A 21092-nucleotide genomic window follows, 5' to 3' on the forward strand; every position below is an offset into this window, starting at 1 on the left:
AAGATCTACTTTTTAAGGCTATTCCTAGATGCAATAAGTCTTTAGTTATCTGGATTCCCAGTAACCCTGGAAACTGAGGATTCCAGATAGCTTATTGGCAACCTTTTGAGTGCTAGATTTTTAAATTTTGGATGTGTTTGATAAAAATCTTTGGAAAACGTATACTCTAATTTTTAAACAGGCTAATTCTTGTTAACACTTTTCTGATGATCTAGCTATATCATTATGAACATCTATTATTGTTATATAGTGTAATGTGGCTGTTGCTGTAAACATTTGATCTGAATGTATGATGATCTGAAGGATGTTACTAGAACTTGCTTTGTTGAAAAACAAAATTCTTTTGTTGGTTTGGTTTTAAGTTCTTGTGCTTAGGTGAAGCATATGATTTGTAGGAAATTTAATACTACATAAATTGGGGGCTCAAATCTTTATTTCTTTATTTAGTTATGCTATTCTTTTCTCCTTACAAGGAAGAGACTCAGTCAAGTAACTTTTAAGTAAAGAGAGATTCGTTAAGGTGCTACATAATATAGAAATTCAAGCTATGGGGACTAGCTATGTCTCAGGAAGAGTAGTAACCAAGACAGTCTGGGAGATCAGCCATCCTTTCTCCCTTCCTCCCTCCCTCTGTCCTTCCTCCCTTCCTTCCTCTCTCTCTCCCTCCCTTCCTTCTTCTTCTCTCCCTCCCTATTTCCCTCCTCCCCCCGCCCCCGCCACCGCAACCTTCCTCCTTCCTTCCCTTCGGATATGTATATCTATCCATCTATCTGTCTATCCAACTATCAATTATCTATCATCTGTCTGTCTCTTACGGTGCATCTGCTGTTCTTTCTTTATATATATATATATATATATATATATATATATATATATATATATATATATATATATATATATATAAATAAAATATTCTCCCTTTTCTTGATTGATTTTTCTGTTTAGTGAAATTGACCATGACCCAAAATAACTGTTCTAGGTTCCTAAACCTTCAAGGCTTTCTGATTTCAGTGTTCTCCACCAAGTAGTTCAGTTTCTTAGGTTCCTGAATTTCTGAAAAAAAGTTTGATTGGTCTAGTTCATGTCGAGCCAAGTCACAGTGATGAGTGACTGGCAATCTCATGAATTGACTTTGGGATATATAGTTACTCATGTGAAATTAGCTTTAGCTTGGCTGGCTTTGGGTGAGAGTTGGGAGTAGAAGAGGAAATCAAGAATACAGAGGAAGAATGTTTATCAGGAATATTGGCAGGGCAGATGATAGTCATCTTTAGTATAGCTACCTTGGTGAAAAGATATCAGATATAGTTAGCTAAATTTGACCAGTTAAAACTTATGCTTTCTTTCAAAGAACATTCGATCAGAACTTCAGAAAATAACTGGAATGTATTTATTTACAATATGCTAGATGCTTTTTTTAGTGCTTTATGTATGTTTACTCATTTAACACAACAACCATGTGAGGAAGATACTATTATTATCCGTATATTACAGATGAAAAAAGTTAGCTCTGAGAAGTTAAGCAACTTTCCCAGGGTAAAGTAGCAGTTTTGACTTGAACTTGGAGTATCTTGTTCCAGAGCCTGGATTCCTAATTATTATGGTGAATTGCCTTGCTCTCTTTTCACTGTGAACCATTCAAAAAGGAAATGGTCTAAATCAAAGTTAGCTAACATGCATCGTGCTTCCCTCCTGTTTTCGTGGAAAATATAGTCAATTTGATGCCAAGTCTGATTGCTATTCTAAATTTAGCACTTTAATAGTAAATATGGATTTACCAGGATTCGAATATGAAATTAAACATATCTATCATCCTAGGTCTAAGTGTTCTAATTTTCAGTGCAGGTATTGTTAGGTTTCATCATAGGATTGTATCAGCCTATCCAAAATGTGTTTCATAGAATTAGTTTCATTGGATATTGATAAGTTTTTAGAGGAAAATAGTGTTTCCAGGTCAAATTGATTTGGAAAATAGTGAGTTACTAAGTTTTAAGCAGTTTTCTCTATTGTGGACCTTCTTAGAACTTTTGATATGCTAATATTCATTGTGACCTTCTGAATTGGAGCCTTCTGTTGGATATAGAGTCATTGTTCCCCATAGTTATTTGGTATTTTCTCTTTTTCACAAGTATCTTGAGAAACTAGAATTCTGTGGAACATATTTTGGGAAACACTTGGTTAGATGATTCAGGATCTGCAAATAATGTCAGTATTTGCTCTTCCTGAGTCTTTTTCATGTAGAGTAGGTACAGCCATTAATATACTGATCAATTTATAATTTTCCATTTACATTTTCCAGTTGAATACTCTTTTTTGCTTTTTTCTTTTTGACCTTTTAATATTTTTGATATTTGGTTGCATAGGAGTGAGATTGAAACATGTAGTGGAAGATAAAATATCTACCTTATACTTAATTCTGTAAAGCAATTTTACATTATACCATTGTTCAATCTGTGCCACTTTTATCTTCTCCTTTAGAGATATACTATGCCTCTAGTGACTTCACTGTTGAAGGGCACTTTCTGTTTGTATACTTGTTTGTAAATACAGTAAAAATTCCCAGGGCATTCAAATATTTTTTGATTGAATTAAAGAGAGATACCCTATGACTTGTACACCTTTATTTACTTCTCTTACTCATCTTAACCTACTGAATAACCTTATTTTTCACCATTGAAGTCTGATTTTATCTGAATTTCTGAGTCTATTGACCATGTTCGCCATGTTGGCTGGCAAGTTTTTCAACTATGGATTTGAATTGAAATGGAGAAAAACATTATACTTAAAAGATTTCAGGAATCTTTAGGAGGTGAACTAGAAAACTAACCTTTAATTCTTATCCTTTTGGTTAGACATCAGAAGAAATTCTTCAAACCAGTTGCTGCAACTTTTAATTTATTCTCAGTCTTTTTTGGAACTGCAGTTTTCCATTTTTGTTCTGAAATAAGTCTAGAATTAGTATGATTTTTCACTTTCATAAGGGTCTCTCTGACTATTCTGTTTTGTTCCCAGCTGTCCTATTTATCCCATTCACTCTCTTTATATTTTGTCACCTGTATAGCTCTGGTATATTTATATGTGATTTCTGTTTATCATAATTTCATTTTGTTTAGACTCCTCAAGTCATAACTTCTTTGTGGCGCATTTGTACATTTTTAAGCCTTACTGCCTGGTTGTTAACTACCTTTTTTTCTTATTATTCATTGTTACAGTTGCTGAGAGAAGGCATTTGATTGTTCCAGTTTTTTTTTTTTTTTTTTTAATGTATGAGACTAGGTCAGAGATCATGGTATATCTTTGATTTTCTGGCTTTTCGTTAGTTGCTCACTTCTACGTCAGTTGAGTTGTGATGTGAGTGAAAGGCCTGTGGCAACGTCTGTGGCATATGAGAAAACAGTTGACATCTTTAACGTATATATAAATCATACCAGTTCTATACCTTAGTTTACACAATTGGTATATTGCTTTAGATACTGTTGTGAATCTTCCTTTTTAATATTTTTAAATTAATATTTTTTCTTTAATGATTTTTAGGTTATTAATACATGCTTGATGAAACAATTGAAATAATACAGTATAAAGATGTATATAAAAAGCATCATCTCTCCTACTTTTTTTCTGATGTAATTAACATTAACAGCCTAGTGGGCATTCTTGCACACCTTCCTCCTTGTAATATAGGGGCTTAGTTTGTTTTTACTGAAGTTGAATCACTGCATATAGTACTTTGCCATGTTTTTCCTTTCACTCAAAAGTTTATCATGAAATACAAAGTCTGTAGATATCTATCCATGTTCATGTTCCCCAACTTCTTTATTTATGCACACAAACACATACTTACATAAACCCCCCTGGTAGGTTTCTTTAGGATAGTGTCCATTTTATTTATTTATGTATTTATTTATTTAATTGTTTGATTTTTTTCTTTGGGGGGGGGAGTATAATTGCCTTACAGTGTTGTGTTAGTTTCTGCTGTACAACAAAGTGAATCAGCTGTACGTATACATATATCCCCATATCTCCTTCCTCTTGAGCCTCCCTCCCACCCTGCACCCCCCCAACCCCCCAACCCCCACCGTCCCACCCCTCTAGGTCATCACAGAGCACTGAGCTGAGCTCCCTGTGCTGTACAGCAGCTTCCTACTAGCTATCTATTGTACACGTGGTAGTGTATATATGCCAATGCTACTCTCTCAATTCGTCCCACCCTCCCCTTCCCCCTCTGTGTCCACAAGTCTGTTCTCTACTTCTGCGTCTCTTTTCCTGTTCTGCAGATAGGTTCATCAGTACCATTTTTCTAGATTCCATATATATGCGCTACTATACGATATTTGTTTTTCTCTTTCTGACTTACTTCACTCTATGACAGACTCTAGGTTTATCCACATCACTACAAATGACCCAATTTCGTTCCTTTTTATGGCTGAGTAATATTCCATTATATATATATGTGCCACATCTTTATCCATTCATCTGTCGATGGACATTTAGGTTGCTGCCACGTCCTGGGTATTGTAAATAGTGCTGCAGTGAACATTGGGGTGCATGTGTCTTTTTGAATTATTGTTTTCTCAGGGTATACACCCAGTAGTGGGTTTGCTGGGTCATATGGTAGTTCTATTTTTAGTTTTTTAAGGAACCTCCATACTGTTCTCCATAGTGGCTGTATCAATTTACATTCCCACCAACAGTGCAAAAGGGTTCGCTTTTCTCCACACCCTCTCCAACATTTATGGTTTGTAGACTTTTTGATGATGGCCATTCTGACCGGTGTGAGGTGATACCTCATTGTGGTTTTGATTTGTATTTCTCTAATAATTACTGATGTTAAGCATCTTTTCATGTGTTTGTTGGCCATCTGTATGTCTTCTTTGGAGAAATGTCTATTTAGGTCTTCTAGAGGGTCCATTTTATTTATTTATATATTAAAAACAATTCTTTTTAGCTGGTCTCTCTATCATCTTCTCTCCTTATTAACCCCCTTCTCCCATTAAACATGGTAACCCATGTTAACAGCTTGCTAGGTATTCTTCCATACTCTTCCCCATGCTTATTATTATGTACAAATATGTGTGTATGTATCTAAACACACATTCAAATGTGTAGTTTTTTATTTATTCCTTTATAAAAAAATGTGATCATAATATACTTCTCCATTGAGCAGATATATGATTTAGCAGTACAATGTAGACATTTCTTTCAGTCTATTGGGATGACTTAAATTCATTCTTGTTTTTAATATTTGTCTTTTTTATTCATTTTTTTCTTTCAATGCCTTATTATGAATAATTTCAGATATACAGAGAAACTGAAAGATTATCACTCTGAGCATTCAAATACTCTCTACCTAGCTTCAATAATTGTTCACATTTTATCATATTTGTTGTATTTTTCTCTTTATCTTAGTGTTTTATATATGTATATATATATATATATTTTTTTTTTTTTTTTTTTACTATTTTTGCTGTACCATTTGAAAACTAGATGTAAGCATCATGACATTTTACCACCAAATACTTCAGCATGCATCTCTAAGCATAAGGACATTGTCTGTTGTGACCACAATATCATTATCACACCTAAGAAAAATAATAATATTGTAATAATATCTGATATCCAATCCATATTTAAATTTCTCCAGTTGTTCGAAAAATGTCTTCTATAGGTGTTTTATATTGAATCAAGATCTGATTGGGATTCACTCATTACATTTGGTTGTTTGTTTCAGATAATCTAGAAAAGTTTGCCCACCTTTTTTCCCCCTTCCTTTGTACCTGACTTTTTGAAGTGTCTTCCCCAGTTAATTTGTAGAATGTCTCCCATCTCAGTTTTGCCCGATTATTTTCTCATAATGTTATTTAACTTGTTCCTTATACTCTGTTTTTTCTATGAATCAAAAATTAGGTATCGATGCTTGATTAGATTCAGGTTAAACATTTCTGGAAAGAATACTGCAGAGGTATATGAACTTTATATTGTATCACATTAGGAAACATAATTTTAAGTTATCCCACTATTACTGCCACAAAGTTTTGATCACTTGATTGAGATGATGATCTTCAGATATCTCTACTGTAAGGGAACACTTTTCATTTTATTAAGTAATCTTGGGATGATACTTTAAGTAAATATCCTATTTCCCAGCACATAGCCTTTTACCTAGGGCCTTTAGCATTCATTGAGGTCCTTTGCCTATATCAGTTATTACATTGTCGTTATTGCTGATTTTCTAGTTTTATCATTTCTTCTACATTTATTAGCAGCCATTCTTCTATAAAGGAGAACTCATTGTCCTCTCATTTTTTGATGTCATTATGGGCCTATCAATTATTTTTTGTTTAATGTGTTGTAACTAGTCATTTTTCTTTTTGATGCTCAGTTTCTCAAATTTGGCCAGTGGCTGACCATTCAGGTGGCTCCTTTGTCCTTTTGACTCTATTCTTTAAAAATGCCTGCATGTTATTAGTCCAGGGATATAGAAGCATCATACTTTAGTCAGTCATTCCCCCATGATGGATATTCATATTTGCATTATAAATAATCCTAAAATAAACATTCATGTACATATATGCTTATATATTACTAGCAGACTTTCTTAAACACCTTTGTGAAATTTCTATATTTATTTTACTTTATTCTAATGTAATTTCCTGCTAATGTAGATATTCCTTCTATTACTAGGAATAGTGCTAAAACAGTGCCATTCTTCCTCCACCTCAGCTCACTTGCATTACATTACAACTGTCATAACACCTTTATTTCCTTCAGAGCACTTATCATTATCTTTTTTTATTTATTAGTTTACTTAATTATATTTTAATATGGGAGCTCTCTGATAGCAAGATCTTATCTTTCTTCTCACTACTTATATCCAGGACCTAGTACTTAGAATTGGCATATAATAGGCACTTGGTAAATATTTGCTAAAAGACTGATTGAATGAATGAATCATTCATTTAGGGAATTTAGGTTGGATAGCCATCCTAAATTTCCCATGAGCCTTGGCTTCAAATGTTTTTTTGCCTGTTAATATGCTTCTTATTTTGAATTAAAAACAAATTTCCTCAATGTATACAAGTGTGTATACCTTAGACTTTCTTTTTTCTTTTGTAGAAAACTTTTGTTCATGTCGTCATATATTATGTTCTTATTTTAAGACTCGGTTCAGATTACCAAGTATCCTCAGTGTTAAATGTTGTAAATGCCCCAGCCACTGGAGTTGGGAACAGTAAATACTATATAAACAAAACAATTGAAACCACACAATCCATTGATGAAGTACTATGTACATTAATTTTCCCATGAATAACTGGAAACGTTGAGAGCAATGATTTATACCCACCACCCCTGAACTTATCAGCCAAGATCCAAGAGGCCAGAGATCCCTCGGTGCATCCTAAAATATCCAGTGTTGGGAATTCCCTGGCAATTCAGTGGTTAGGACTCCATGCTTCCACTGCAGGGGGCGTGGGTTCGATCCCTGGTCCCTGGTCCGGGAACTAAGATCCCGCATGCCGCAGGACACGGCCCCCCACTCCCCCAAAAAAAGAAGAGAAAAAAGAAAAATCCAGTGCCTTGGGAACTGTGTCCTGAGCATAGATTTTTCTTATATGTAATTATTCTGTCACTTGTGGCACAGTCTTCAGTGTTCCCCTTAAGTTTCAGTGGGTGACTGTGCCTGGGCTGGATGGTGAGTCAAGTATACCTTAGACTTTGTTTGATTACTAGAAGGACTGTCTAGATTTGTCCTTGTAGTCATAAACAAGTTTTTGTCCCTTTTGGGTGTTTTTCTGAAATAAACAAATTGTAAAATTTGAAAAATAAGGGTTTGTGGAAACATTAGTGATTCTTTTTGAAAATACTTTTTTTTCCCCTGAAATAAATAATGAGCTTTCCATTTGACCTTGCAGATTTATAAATCCTCTTTGGGGCCTTATTAGATAGTAGAAATTTTTAGGTAAATTACTCATGAGTTTCTTGGGTTGTCTTTTATAGTATGGAAACATTCTCAAAATACCTTGGGAACAATTATTAGGGAATATAATAGTTTCTTTGCAGAGAGATCCAATTTATTTTTAGGTAATAGAATAGATACTTCTTGAATCTAAGGATCTGAAATAACCTGGTTTAGATACAGAGGAATTTTAAAAATTATTTAATTCTCTATAGTATAGTACTTATATCATAGATCTATTATATTAACTGATTTCTTGAATTTTTACATGATTTTTTAATTTAGAGTTGCATGACGTTTGATGTTATCACCATTTTATGTTTCAGAATGTGCCCATTTACTTTTGGCTCACAATGCTCCAGTAAAGGTGAAAAATGCTCAGGGATGGAGCCCGCTGGCGGAAGCCATCAGTTATGGAGATAGACAGATGAGTAAGCAATATAAATTACTATTGTTGATATGTATTCTAAAAATATGATGTGATGCATTTGAGATATTTGTCATTCATCGTAACTTTCCATACTATGAGAAGTTTGCAGTTACTTACAAACTTATATATGAATTATTCATGACTTTTATATATATATAATTACCATATATATTATATATATAAGTGTACCTAAGTAAAAATATATATAGACATACATTATATTCGTTTCAGTAGTACAACATATTGATTATTTGTATGTATTGTGAAATGATCACCACAATAAATCTAGTTAACATCTATCACCATACATAGTTACAGTACTTCTATTTTTCTTGTGATGAGAACTTTTAAGATATACTCTTTTACAACTTTCAAATATGCAGTACAGTATTGTTAACTATAGTCAACATGCTGTACGTTGCATCCGCATGACTTATTTCTTTTATAACTAGAAGTTGGTACCTTTTGACTCCCTTTATCTGTCTGTTCCCTGCACCCCATCCCTGACTGTTGGTGGCTCCAGTTCTTATCTATACTGAGACCTAGCTGTCTTTTGTCTCTCCAGGACTTACTCATAGCTTATACAGATTTTCATTGTGGTATATTTATGTTAGGGTAGTTTTAGGAATTCTATCAGCCTCTTGTCTTATTTTTGTAGCACATCAAAAGTTAGTTTGGAGGGAAAGAAACAGCAGTCTGTGTTGGTTTGCAGTCTTATCAGGAACTGGCAGTCTTCTTCATTTGGGTCTCAACTTTATATTTCTTTTCCCAACTCGTTAAGTAGATTAACTTCTCTTATATGTTTTCAAAGTGGTCCATTATTTTCCTTTGCAGCACACAGCACACTTCTAAATAACTGTTCAATGTCTTTTCCCTACACTGTATCCTGATGATATAATCTTTATGAGAACTCAAGTCATGAATATGTTTTCTTATTCATCCTTTCATTTCTGGCTCCTAGAACAAAGAAAATTAAAACTGCAAAGAAAATTTGAGATTAATCAAGAATTAACATTTTTCTGAGAAGTATTATATTAGGATTTTTATTTACTATAACTCTCCTGAGATGTTCAAAACTTTAAAATATTTTTTTCTTTTAAGAAAGTAATAACATTTGTTGTAGAAAATTAGGAAATTATTGAAGAAAAAAAGGAAATAATTTCACCCAGAGAGTTATTATATTTTCTTCTAGTTTCTTTTTCTAGTCATGTTACTTTCCTATTTAAAACCCTTTAAAAATTCTTATTCTTAAAATGAAGACGAAAATCTCTAACTTGGTTTATAAGATCTAGTATGATAATGTCACTTTTTAATCTCCATCCTTATCTTGTTCTTTCCACATGGTTTCTGTATGTCAGCTCTGCTGGCTTTTCAGTTTCTCATATTCACATATCCTTCCCCTTCTGCCCCAGCTCCTTATAATTCTTCAGATCTCAGTTCAAGTACAAGGCAGCTTTCTCTGCCCGTATACTATGCCAGAATGCTACCTGCCACTTTCATTAGGCAGTAAGCTTCATTTAGAGTAGGGATTGTCTATTTGTCTCTTAAGTACATATCAGGTGCATTGGAAACGTAGTAGGAATGTGCGATTAGCTTTGACATTGAGGAACTCATCTTAGTTGGGGGAGAGAAACTAATGAATATTCTGCAGCATTCTGAAGTATTCACAAAGTACTAGAGGAAAAAAGATGAGGGAGGAAGTAATTTCAGTTTTGGCAAGGTGTTTGGTTTATTTAAGCTGAGTCTCAAAGGATTTTAGGAGTTAATAAGGTGGGTAAGGACGTTCTAGCCTATGACAGCAGAATATATATAAAGCATGGAAATGTAAAGAACAAGGCACGTTTTAGGGAACAATGTATATTTCAGTGTGGCTCCCTAAATGAGGCTACATGGCAACCACGGGTGAAGGGGTGAAGGGTAGTTTTGAGAGATGAAGTTTGATGGTAAAGGAGCCACACTGACTGAGATCTGCTTTATGTGCTTTTCAAGGTTTTAATCTCAATCTCCAGTCACTGTAAAACCTCAGAAGACTTTAAAGCAGGAATTGACATTATTAGATAAGCCCGAAGACTGTTTAATTGAGTTGGGAGGCAAGAGATTTTTAGAAAAACAATCTTTAGAACAAATGTGGTAAACTTGACTTAAAGAAGAACAGTGTATTTAGAAAAGTAAGGGATAGATTAGAAAGATAAATGAAGGAATCTACAGTGGTTGATTATCTCTTGGATACTGGTAGTAATGGAAGGATTCAGAGTAATTCCAAAGCCTTTATCATGGATTAATGGCTATCATTAATTAATTGATATACAGAAAATAGGAAAAAGAACAGTATGGATTTTAATTAATTTGTGTTAGGTTTGTTGAATTTGAGTTTTCTGTAGTATATGCAGGTGGAACTGTACAAGTAAGAAGTAGGAGATAATTAGACTGGAGCACAGATGGAAGTAGAAGGCAGAAGATACACATTTAAGTAATACTTGGAGCAGTAGGGCATAGCTCCAAAAACTTGAGACACAAAAAACTGAAAACTTTAAAAGTACTCTATATGGGAGAAGAAGGAAAGAGAAAGTTAAATTAGTTGTGGTTTTTTGGAGTTCTTCATTTGAGCCTTTGTATGAATTCTGTCTAATATCATCCAAATCCTCTAAAGCTGATTTTATTTTCATTATCAATCACTGTTAATAAGATTCTTACAGTATGGGAGTACAAATATTGACCCTCCCCCCAAAATGATGGTAATTTTGTCTAACTGTGTTTTTTTATATAAATTTATTTGTTTAATTTTATTTATTTTTGGCTGCTTTGGGTCTTCGTTGCTGCGGGCAGGCTTTCTCTAGTCGCGGAGCATGGGCTCGAGGCGCGTGGGTTCAGTAGTTGTAGCACACAGGCTCAGTAGTTGTAGCTCGTGGACTCTAGAGTACAGGCTCAGTAGTTGTGGTGCATGGGCTTAGTTGCTCCACGGCATGTGGGATCTTCCCGGACCAGGGATCGAACCTGTGTTCCCTGCATTGGCAGGCGGATTCTTAACCACTGGGCTACCAGGGAAGTCCCTGTCTAATTGTGTTCTGAGTGTTCGTTTCTGCTTCCACAAGGTGACGTTATTTTTAATGTGAAGTCTCATAGAACAGGAATTTCTTTGCATACATTACTATGCTATATATAGTTGTTGTCACTACGTTTTTAATAATGGTTGGTCATTTTAACATAATTTTCTATTCACTAAATGTCTTCAGTCAATTACAGTATAGTTAGTTAATGGAAACTATATGACTTCTGCTTTTCATTGATATCTTTTCTATTTAGGAAATTAATTCTTTTTGTTCTTTAAGTCAACAGGGGTCTGTTTGAATTTGAAGGCAAGGTAGATTGAATAAACATTTATTAAAGTATTTGCCTTTATAGTGGAGAAGAATTATAAAAAAAATTCTACTACATTTAGGTAATATCGCTTTGATATTAAAGTTAAGTTATAATGAACATGAAGGTTAACCAGATTCATATAAATTTGAATCTGTAAAGAACCCTAATGTTTATATAGGTCATTGGTTCTCACACTATTTGGATTTTATAGACCAGAAAAGAATTTTATTTAAGGATTGATGTAGAGTAGCTGACTTTTTCATTTTAGCATATAAGAACTTTAAAAGTACTTTCTTCTGCGATCACAAGTTCATTAAAAAAAAAAAAGACATTTTGAAACCAAAAATAGTAGAAAGAATAGTCCTTAAATTTAAAAAAAGAATATAATTTATAAAGAAAAAAAATCCACCCTGGTTCCCAGTTTTTTCATTTGGCTGCATATCACTGGAAACTTGAACAGTTGGCCACTGAAATGTAGACTTCTGTTTGGGAACTGCTGACCGAGATCACAGAGCTAGTGTATAACTGAAACTAGGTCCCATGTTCCCTGACTTTTAGGTCTCATCCTCTTCTGTCCCAAAAGACCTTTAGTAATTTAAACATTGCTCTTTGATTTTTGACTTTTAAAAATACATTGGGATTAAAGTTAGACCTGTGGTTAAAAATAAGTGTAGATTCTACTATTTCTCATATTCTTCCCTGAGCTTTTCCTAATTTGGCCTTTGTGGACAAAACAAATCTGATTTAATAAGCTTTTATTACTGTCTTCTTTCCACATTATTTTTCCCCCAACCTTATACTTCCCTTATACTTCTGTATTCCACATAGGCATTAAGTAGTTTATGAGTGCATACTGTAAAATAGTAAAAATAATAGTATTTTTATTTGTTTGTATGTATATATATGTATATGAAAACAGGACCAGGAGGAAATCAGCATGTATTGATGTATACATTTTACCCCCCTCTGTACATTTTTTCATCTTATTTCATTCAAGGCTAATATTTTCCCTTATTTTAATAAATGTTAGGGATTGATTGATTTTGCTAGTTAATTTTAGACCTTTATTCTAATAAACAAAACTTATACTTACCTAATTGCAGGCACAGTAGTAAGCAATTTATATAGAGCCTCTGTAGTAACTCCATGTAGCAGATTTCACTTTATTCTTAATTGACATATGAAAGAAAGAAACTGAAGTTTAGGGAAATTAAGTGTTCCATGTTTATACAGCTAATAAGTAGTAATGCTGTGGTTTGCGCTTAGGCAATTTGTCTAAATCTCCATCTCTTAACTGTTGAGAAGACGCTCTGAGGGGTTTCAGGTTTTATTAGAGTCAGAAGTTCTTTTCACAGATAGAATAGGGTTCATTTTAGTATTTTTTATGCTGTGTTGGTGGTATGTGAGAGTACAGCCTCAAGTGAAAGAAGAACAGATGCAACTGGTAACAATTGCAGATAATTACATTTTTAGAAAAATAATGTCCAGTGGGATTTTTGAGATCTATCTTTGAGATCATCTTTTAGATCAGTGTTGACAACAGGACACTGCATCATCTGACTGAGATTGGTAATCTTGACTCAGTCACATAAAGCCTACTGATGATTAAAAACTATCAAAACTAGTATGAATAAGTTGATGTCGAGGTATCTGTTTTCAGTTTTCCTTGAGGATCATAACAGTTTTGCTAAAGGTATTTTCTAACTTATTCACAGTATCTATATTATATCTCTGTGTAATAAGCCAGTGGTGTTTCCTAGCATGGTGAAATTGTTTTTCATAAATTTTTTATTGAGGTGTAATTGGCAGTCTAGCATGGTGAAATTTATTTTAAATTAAAAAAATTTTTTAAATTTAAATTTTAGTTACAGCTCTTTTAAGGAAGCTTAAGCAGCAATCCAGGGAAAGTGTTGAAGAAAAACGACCTCGATTATTAAAAGCCCTGAAAGAGGTAGGCTAAATTTCTTTGCTGATTTTGCACTAAAGGATAATTGCAAGTTACTTTTAAGCATTTTAAAAATACAGTTTAATTTCTCACTAATTATTAAGGGTCAAGAAATGGTAAAAATCCTGCCTCAATTAAGCAATAATGACATTACAAAATACTCTGATTATGATGTGTAATCTTATGGGCAGCATTATTTGCTTTGATCTTAGAAGGCAGATAAAGAATTATTGCTTTCAATAAATTAGGTAAGAGCTCTAAGAAAAAAGGAGGTAAGTCATAATTAATGGCAGTAGTTTTCCTTTGTCCTTTGGATTGAAAGATTTTCTATGAGCTGAAGTGCTACTGCCTTAGGAGCAGTTTGCATTTTCTTTATGTAACAGAACTCTTTTTGTCTGTCCTACTTCATGATGTTAAGAGCTGGGTGTGCTGGCACAGAAAGGGAGAGAGGTTTGTTTTCTGTTGTTTTTTTCCTCTGTATTTTGGATGCGTGAAAGAACTGTGGGAGAAAGATATATCATCATGACTATGTCTTCTTTTAGGTATGCTTTGTTTTTGAAGTCTCAAGGGATAAATTTTTTTGACAATATTTGATTAATAGTTCCCTGAACAGTTATAGTCTTTGATGTTTAGCTTCTAATTTGTGAAATAAAACGTTCTCTATAGATCTCATATGATGACATATTATTTCAGATTTAGTAAACCTGTGTTATCACTTTATAGAAAAAAGTTTCTATTGCAGTGGGTGATTTTATTAGACCATTATGAGCCTACACAATAATCATTTTGGAAGTTACTAATTTTTTAAATAACACTTCTAAAGTTATTATTTTTACAATACTACTTATTGTTATGCGAAATAGAATATTTATTGATGCAAATTTAAATGCCTGTCAGTTTCAGATATGTTCTTATGTGATTAAAACGTTTTTGTAAAATCTAGAGTGGTGTGAGTTTTCCTTTGTAGATATGTGTAGTAATGTCTGCTATTGTAATGTAATTTTAAGTAATAACCATATATATTTTTTGGTTCTTTCTCCAACTCCATACATTGAAATTATTTCCTATTCCTGTCTATAGACCTTTAATGATAACAGATTTTTTTTTTTAAGCAAAATATTAAGTAGGTATAAGAGCTGTTAACGAAGGTGTGCATTCAATAATTATTCATATTTCATTTCTCAGCTAGGTGACTTTTATCTAGAACTTCACTGGGATTTTCAAAGCTGGGGTAAGAGTGTGCTATATTTTACTATAAAATATGTACGTATGCAGAAATGCAAGTGCAAATATAACTATTATATAGAAATGTTAACATAACAAATATTGCCCTAAGGAAATTAAAATATTTTTCATCATGTTGAATGTAATGGCTATAAAGCCCTATAGTAATACTTAATTATACTAGCCTGGTTAGTAACTTTCATAATTATTATTTTTAAGATTAAAAATTCTCTTTTTTTTAAATAAAATGCCAGTTCAAATATTATAATAATTTAATATAAGGAATTTTCAGAGGGAAGAGAAGAATAATTATGGGATTATTAGATTACTGAATTTAGGGAAGTTTGACATATAGTATTTAGATCCCTGAATGTGAAGAATTTGGTTAACATTAATTGATTTTGTATGTTTTGTCATCTTTCAATCACATTTGCTGCTTTTATTGCATACTTTATAGCCACTGTTTTAACATACTATTTGGTTGCACACTCTTCCACTTATTTATGAAAGATGTTAATTCCTAGATATTTTACAGTCATTTATTGATTTACCTTGGCAAGGTAAGTTTTCTCTCCTCCCCATTTTAAACATGAGTCTACTTAGGGAGAAAACTTTCGTGTCCAAATAGGAAGTTTGATACTAGTGACATTTACTTTACTAAGTAAACAACTATCCAAACCACTAACTTTTGGGTTAAACATTTTTTTAATGTAATCTATATATAGGTTTGAATATAGTGTGCTTATGTGTGTTTTTTAAAGCATCTGAATTAATCTTTATGATATTAAAGATATTTGAATGCTTATTATCACCAAAATAATCATAAAAATAAATCATAAAGTAATCATAAAAATAAATCAGATACTGACAACTCTAGAAACCACTGTTAATGTTTCATATGAATATATCAAACTCTTTTCAATGCTTACAAACGTGTGTGTATGTACATATATATAAATATAAATGTATATATGTATATATAGCCTCAGCATTAGTTTTTTTTTTAATGGGATCATACTATTATATCATTATGCATTTTGTCACTTTTACTTAATATATCATAGGTATCTTACATTTTAGTTCATGAGGAAGTACTTCATTTTTTTTTTAATAGCTGCATAATACTGTACAGCATGGGTGATTAAGGTTTTTCTAGTGTTTAATCTCTAAATGTAAAATTTTAATCCCTAAATATAATCGTTTTTTCTAACATTGTTAACAACTTTAGCTCATCAGGCTAGTTTTGGCCCCATCAAAATCACACATGAGGGAGTTCCCTGGTGGCCTAGTGGTTAGGACTCTGGACTTTCACTGCTGTGGCCCGGGTTCAATCCCTGACTGGGGAACTGAGATCCTACAAGCCTCATGTCATGGTCAAAAAAAAAAAAAAGATCACACATGATTTTGTTAACTCTGATAGTCCTTTATGCTCTATAAATTATTCAGAAGTCCCAGTGTTCTAGAATACTGAGAGAAAAAAAGGTTTGTAATAGCACTGTATAATAAAAGAGGTCTAAGTTAGATTGGTCTAAAGCCTGAGTACTGTTTTTTCATCCTGTTTTTTTCTATCTGTAAAGACCCCAGTCATTCTTGGCGATCCTAAACTGAGGTTGTCCCTTGAGTGTACTGGCTCTTTAATTGATTGTCTTAGTAATTGTTAGTGGTTTGAATTCTAAGATAGTCACTTTATGTTGCTGAGCAAAATGTTCTAAAATATTTTAAAAGTGACATTTCAGTTACATGAAGAAACAGAAATGGATGTAATTACTCTAGAAATTGTGCATATGATCTATAGTTATAAACACATTATAAATGTTGCATAATCAAGTTCATTATGCAACCACTGAGGTACTTGTTTAAAGTATTGCTTCTTTGAGAACTTGACTTTGATGCAAAAAAGTCAGCCCATCTGTTTCATTGTTGATAAAGGTTTTTACTGATTTCATGTCAAATTATTAGCACCTGATGGTTAGATGTCATCTATAATTTTAAAAACTAAACTCATTGGCAGTTATTTTAGGTGAGCAATAAAAGAATTTTAAGTTTCCTGAAAACAAACAAACAAACAAACAAACAAAAAAAAAAACTAAACTCATTGGCTAGATTTAGCTTAGACACTTCGGATTAAAAAAATTGGATAATCTCTATTATTTGATTTGATTATCAAGCTTTTTTCCAGAGTTTAGGCATGGTTCCTCCCCTTGTTAAAGCACCTAATATTTAAAAAAAAGGCAACCCAGAAATAAGGGGAAGTTAAGAAATATTGAGGTCTGGCATTAAGTTTAATTTAGAGGTAGTGGAGCCCACAAACTCTACTCTTTCTCCTTCAGTGTTTGGCTGAAAATAGCCTCAGACTTGGTTAATAGCAAGTCTGAAGGTGACTAAATTATTCCAGCTTGAGTTTTTAGGTATGGAAAAGCTTTAAATTGGAATCAGAAGTACTGGCTCCTAACTGTTTGACATGGCAAATCACGTAACTTTCCTGAGCTTCAGTTTCTTCATTTTAAAAATGGGGATAATAATAACTGCCCCACCTATTTCAAGCCTTTGTTTTGGTGTAGATGAAGTGAAGTCATGTTTTTGAAGGAAGCCCTTCAGATACTGTAAAGTGTTAAATAATTTTATAATCACTACAAATTTAACATTATGTGTATATAGCATGTTTCAACAGAAAAACTAATAGTTTTTTTTCTTTATCTCATAATCTACAGAATATCCATCCTGTATTTGGGACTGTTTTTTGCATATTATAGATGGAAAACATTTGACCTAGAAACTCTTCTTAAAATCAGGGAGTAAGTGATAGCAAAACCAAAATTAAAATTTGAGACTTCCCATTTTTCAGTTCAGAGGATTATGCTGCCTTTGGAGTACTGTGTTAGACTCTCAGATTATGCTGAGGTAACTTAAGATATAGACAGCCTAATTGTTCAGTTTACATGGGGGAAGAAAAAGTCATCACAGAATTGGGAAAATGAAAATTGCTTTATTTTTGGAATGCATTAAAATCTTTTTTTCTCAATGATATCTTTTTTTTTTTTAACTTTTGCTTGTCAAACCCCAAGCTTCTTATTTTTTTTCTACATTCCTCTCTTCCTCCTTTTCTGATTTTTGATAAATGGGTATTGGTATGTGATTCTAAGTTTTGTTTTTATAGGTTACCATACTACTTCAAAAGATGTAATCAGTTAAATTTAAATTGTTAGAATGCTCTCTTCTTGTAATCATCTTTTTCATGCTACACCAAATATTTAAGGACATAAAAACTGGATCTCAATAAGCATGAAAGAGGAGCTTTGATCATTTACGTAGATTTATGCCATTATTAATCTTCTAAACTTCTGTTGTTTCATATAAGGAAAAATTTTATCAGAAAATGATTTCTTATGTTCTTTGACCAGGGTAACTCTTAGTTGATATTCCCTCTGGACGTAAAATTTTCTTGCTTTTATAAAATAAAAAGTCTAGAAAACTGTCTTCAATGCTGGAAATCATTTTGGATTAAATGACCTCTCAGTATTTAAAAAAGACATTTTTATATTTGGTATACCTTTAATGTTAATGAGCAAATATTGATGCTTTTGAAAAAGTTAACTAAAAAACTAGCCCTTAATTTTCTCCAAAGTCTTTGTTTCTTTCTAACCCAGGTTGATTTATCACCCATTTTTAAAACACTGTTTTGTAAAATATACATGTAATATATCTTACATAGATACACACACCCACTTACATACACATGTACATGTGATGTAATCTTTAATTTCAAGAATTTTGAGTTTCACATTTTTTCTTTTTTTGGTATGTGGTAGTTTAATTATATAGCCTGTTATGTAGATTTATTTATCCATAGAATAACTCGTATTTCCTCAAAATATAGCAGATAATAAATAATAAAAAGCTATGAGAATATAGCTTGTGATATGAATGTAAGCAACACTGGAATGTAGAAATCTGTAAGTCTGATTGCATTTTATGGATTTTGAAACTGAGCTACAGTGAGCTTAAGTAACCCACATATTTGGGATTCAGACTCAAATTCGACTATCTAGCTCTAAAAGTGTCTTTTTCTGTTACACGTATTACTTTTCTGGTATTTAATCCAATTATATTTAGAGGATCAGATGGGATCCAGGCTTATCTGGTTACCCATTCAGGAGGATTTAGTTACCACAGGGCATCTTACAGTAATATCCTATAATATGTACCCAAGAGTGGCATTATATCAACTCTGCTACTCTTACATGTGTTTGGTGGGGGGTGGTGGTGAACCATACAGCAATTACAATTAAATAGTAGGTATTTGAAGTTGCTCAGAATTGCTTTGTATATTATTTTTAAGTGGAAAATACTATTTTAAAGGAAATTATTACAATTTTGGTGAAATAGTAAAATGTTTACATTACTCTTCTTCTAATTAAAAAATTTGTAATCTCTCAGAACTTTAGGTGGTTATTTTTTGCCTTTTCTTTTTACAAATACAGTGCCTTTACTTTCCCGAATTCTGCCTTCTGATGCATGTAAAATATACAAACAAGGTATCAATATCAGGTAAGGTGATTTGATTTTTTTCTGAGTAACAGATAATTGAGATTTAGAGGTAGCTTTTCTTTTTGTAGTAATAGCTTATACTTGGATGTAGTATTTTATAACATGTTGTAATATATTCACAATATTTTATCTCCTTTGAGATACTACAGATAAGGAACCAAAGGCATAAAATCTTGACTAAAACAAAGGTATTACTATTTAACTGTAGACTATCTGGAAGGCAAGTAGAGTGAAGATCATGATATAACACTAAGAAGATTTAAGATGGTCATCTCCCTCTTCCTAGCTTTGTAGGGAATAAGGGACACATAAGGAGGACATAACTATTGTCCTTTTTTCCCTCCATCCCTCTCCAACCCTTCCCTCCCCTGTCTACCCATCCATGCTTCTAGCCATTCATCTGTTCAGTCATCTATCCATTCTAGTGAACACTTTAAGGCTAATTTTAATTTTCTTCTGTTTCCTTTTAAAACTAAGATTGATGTTTGGATCTCACAGGGAATCTATTTATTTTATTTATTTCAGTATTTTATCATTATCTCTTTAGCTTTCTATTAATATAGGTATATTTATAAATTATATATATCTAAGCTATATATAATGCTGGTGAATATGCCAATTTTTAGTATATTCATATCTATTAGTATATTTATATATACATAAAATTTTACATGTCTGTATCTTATACAAATCCAGAATATTAATTTGAGTATGTAAGGGTCTAGAACTAGTGATGTCTTAAAAGGTTATCTCATATAAACTCTTCGTTTTATAGATTAGAACGTTCTGACAAGTGAAGTGATTTTTATGAGCATATTGCAAATTAATAACTGAGCCAGGACCTCTCTGACTTCCTGTCAGATCTTATGTCACAAGGCAGAAATTTTAAAATATCAACTCTTTATGAGATTTATTATTCAATATGTTAAATTATAATGAAGAGATAATCTTTAGATGGAAGTAAGTTCTAGGGTCATTATTCTCCAGCAAAATTCTATTAAGGTAGAAGCTTCTGTGATTTTGTTTTTAAAAATAACCTCCTCAGATGTTTCTGATGATGAAAGTGTTCATGCACATTAAATTCATGGTCATTATAGAAACCTTGGAAAATACAGAAAAGTATAGATGAAAAAACTAGGAAAGGATTTGATAATGATGTAGATTTAATTCAGTAGCCTATTGTTAACAATGTATTATGGTTATCAAAAAATTATCAGTTTAAAAATGCTTAATATAGGTGCTTGCCAAAGTTAGTAGATAACTTGGGAGAATAGTATTATCTTCCATATGCTACTTTAAGTAAAGGTTAGTTTTAGTTCTGTTTGATTCTTAAATTTAGGAGAAAAGGAGCTTCTTTCTTTTAAAAAATTGTTTTGCATTTATATATGACTTTTAAAAGTAAATGACATGATGCATATTACCTAATAAATATAGATGATAAAAAAACCACAAAATGGTTAAGATAGAAACATGAGAATAAGAAGCTGAGAGAGAATAATTGTGTCAAAGAATGTAGTTTAAGGGAAGCTACTGCAGTTTAGCAAGACTCTGAAACCTGGGACTTACTAGCAGCCGAGGTTGAGGGAGAAATGTGACAGGTTCAAAGTGCTAGTTATCAAACAAAGTTTACT

General features: G+C 32.5%; 1 protein-coding gene across 3 annotated transcripts in view; it reads left to right on the forward strand.

Annotated features, from left to right (window-relative positions):
• The window catches only part of ANKRD13C (ankyrin repeat domain 13C), an 82286-nt gene that overhangs the window by 25125 nt on the left and 36069 nt on the right, over positions 1-21092 (forward strand). For all 3 annotated transcript variants that reach the window (XM_082358191.1, XM_082358190.1, XM_082358192.1), the window contains exons 3-6: positions 8281-8385; positions 13610-13695; positions 14875-14920; positions 19395-19461. In XM_082358191.1, the coding sequence (XP_082214317.1) occupies positions 8281-8385; positions 13610-13695; positions 14875-14920; positions 19395-19461 (304 nt within the window). The remainder of the gene's footprint in view (positions 1-8280; positions 8386-13609; positions 13696-14874; positions 14921-19394; positions 19462-21092) is intronic.

Source organism: Balaenoptera borealis (assembly GCF_965194805.1).
Source record: "Balaenoptera borealis genome assembly, chromosome: 1".
In the NCBI taxonomy this organism is placed as follows: Eukaryota; Metazoa; Chordata; class Mammalia; order Artiodactyla; family Balaenopteridae; genus Balaenoptera; species Balaenoptera borealis.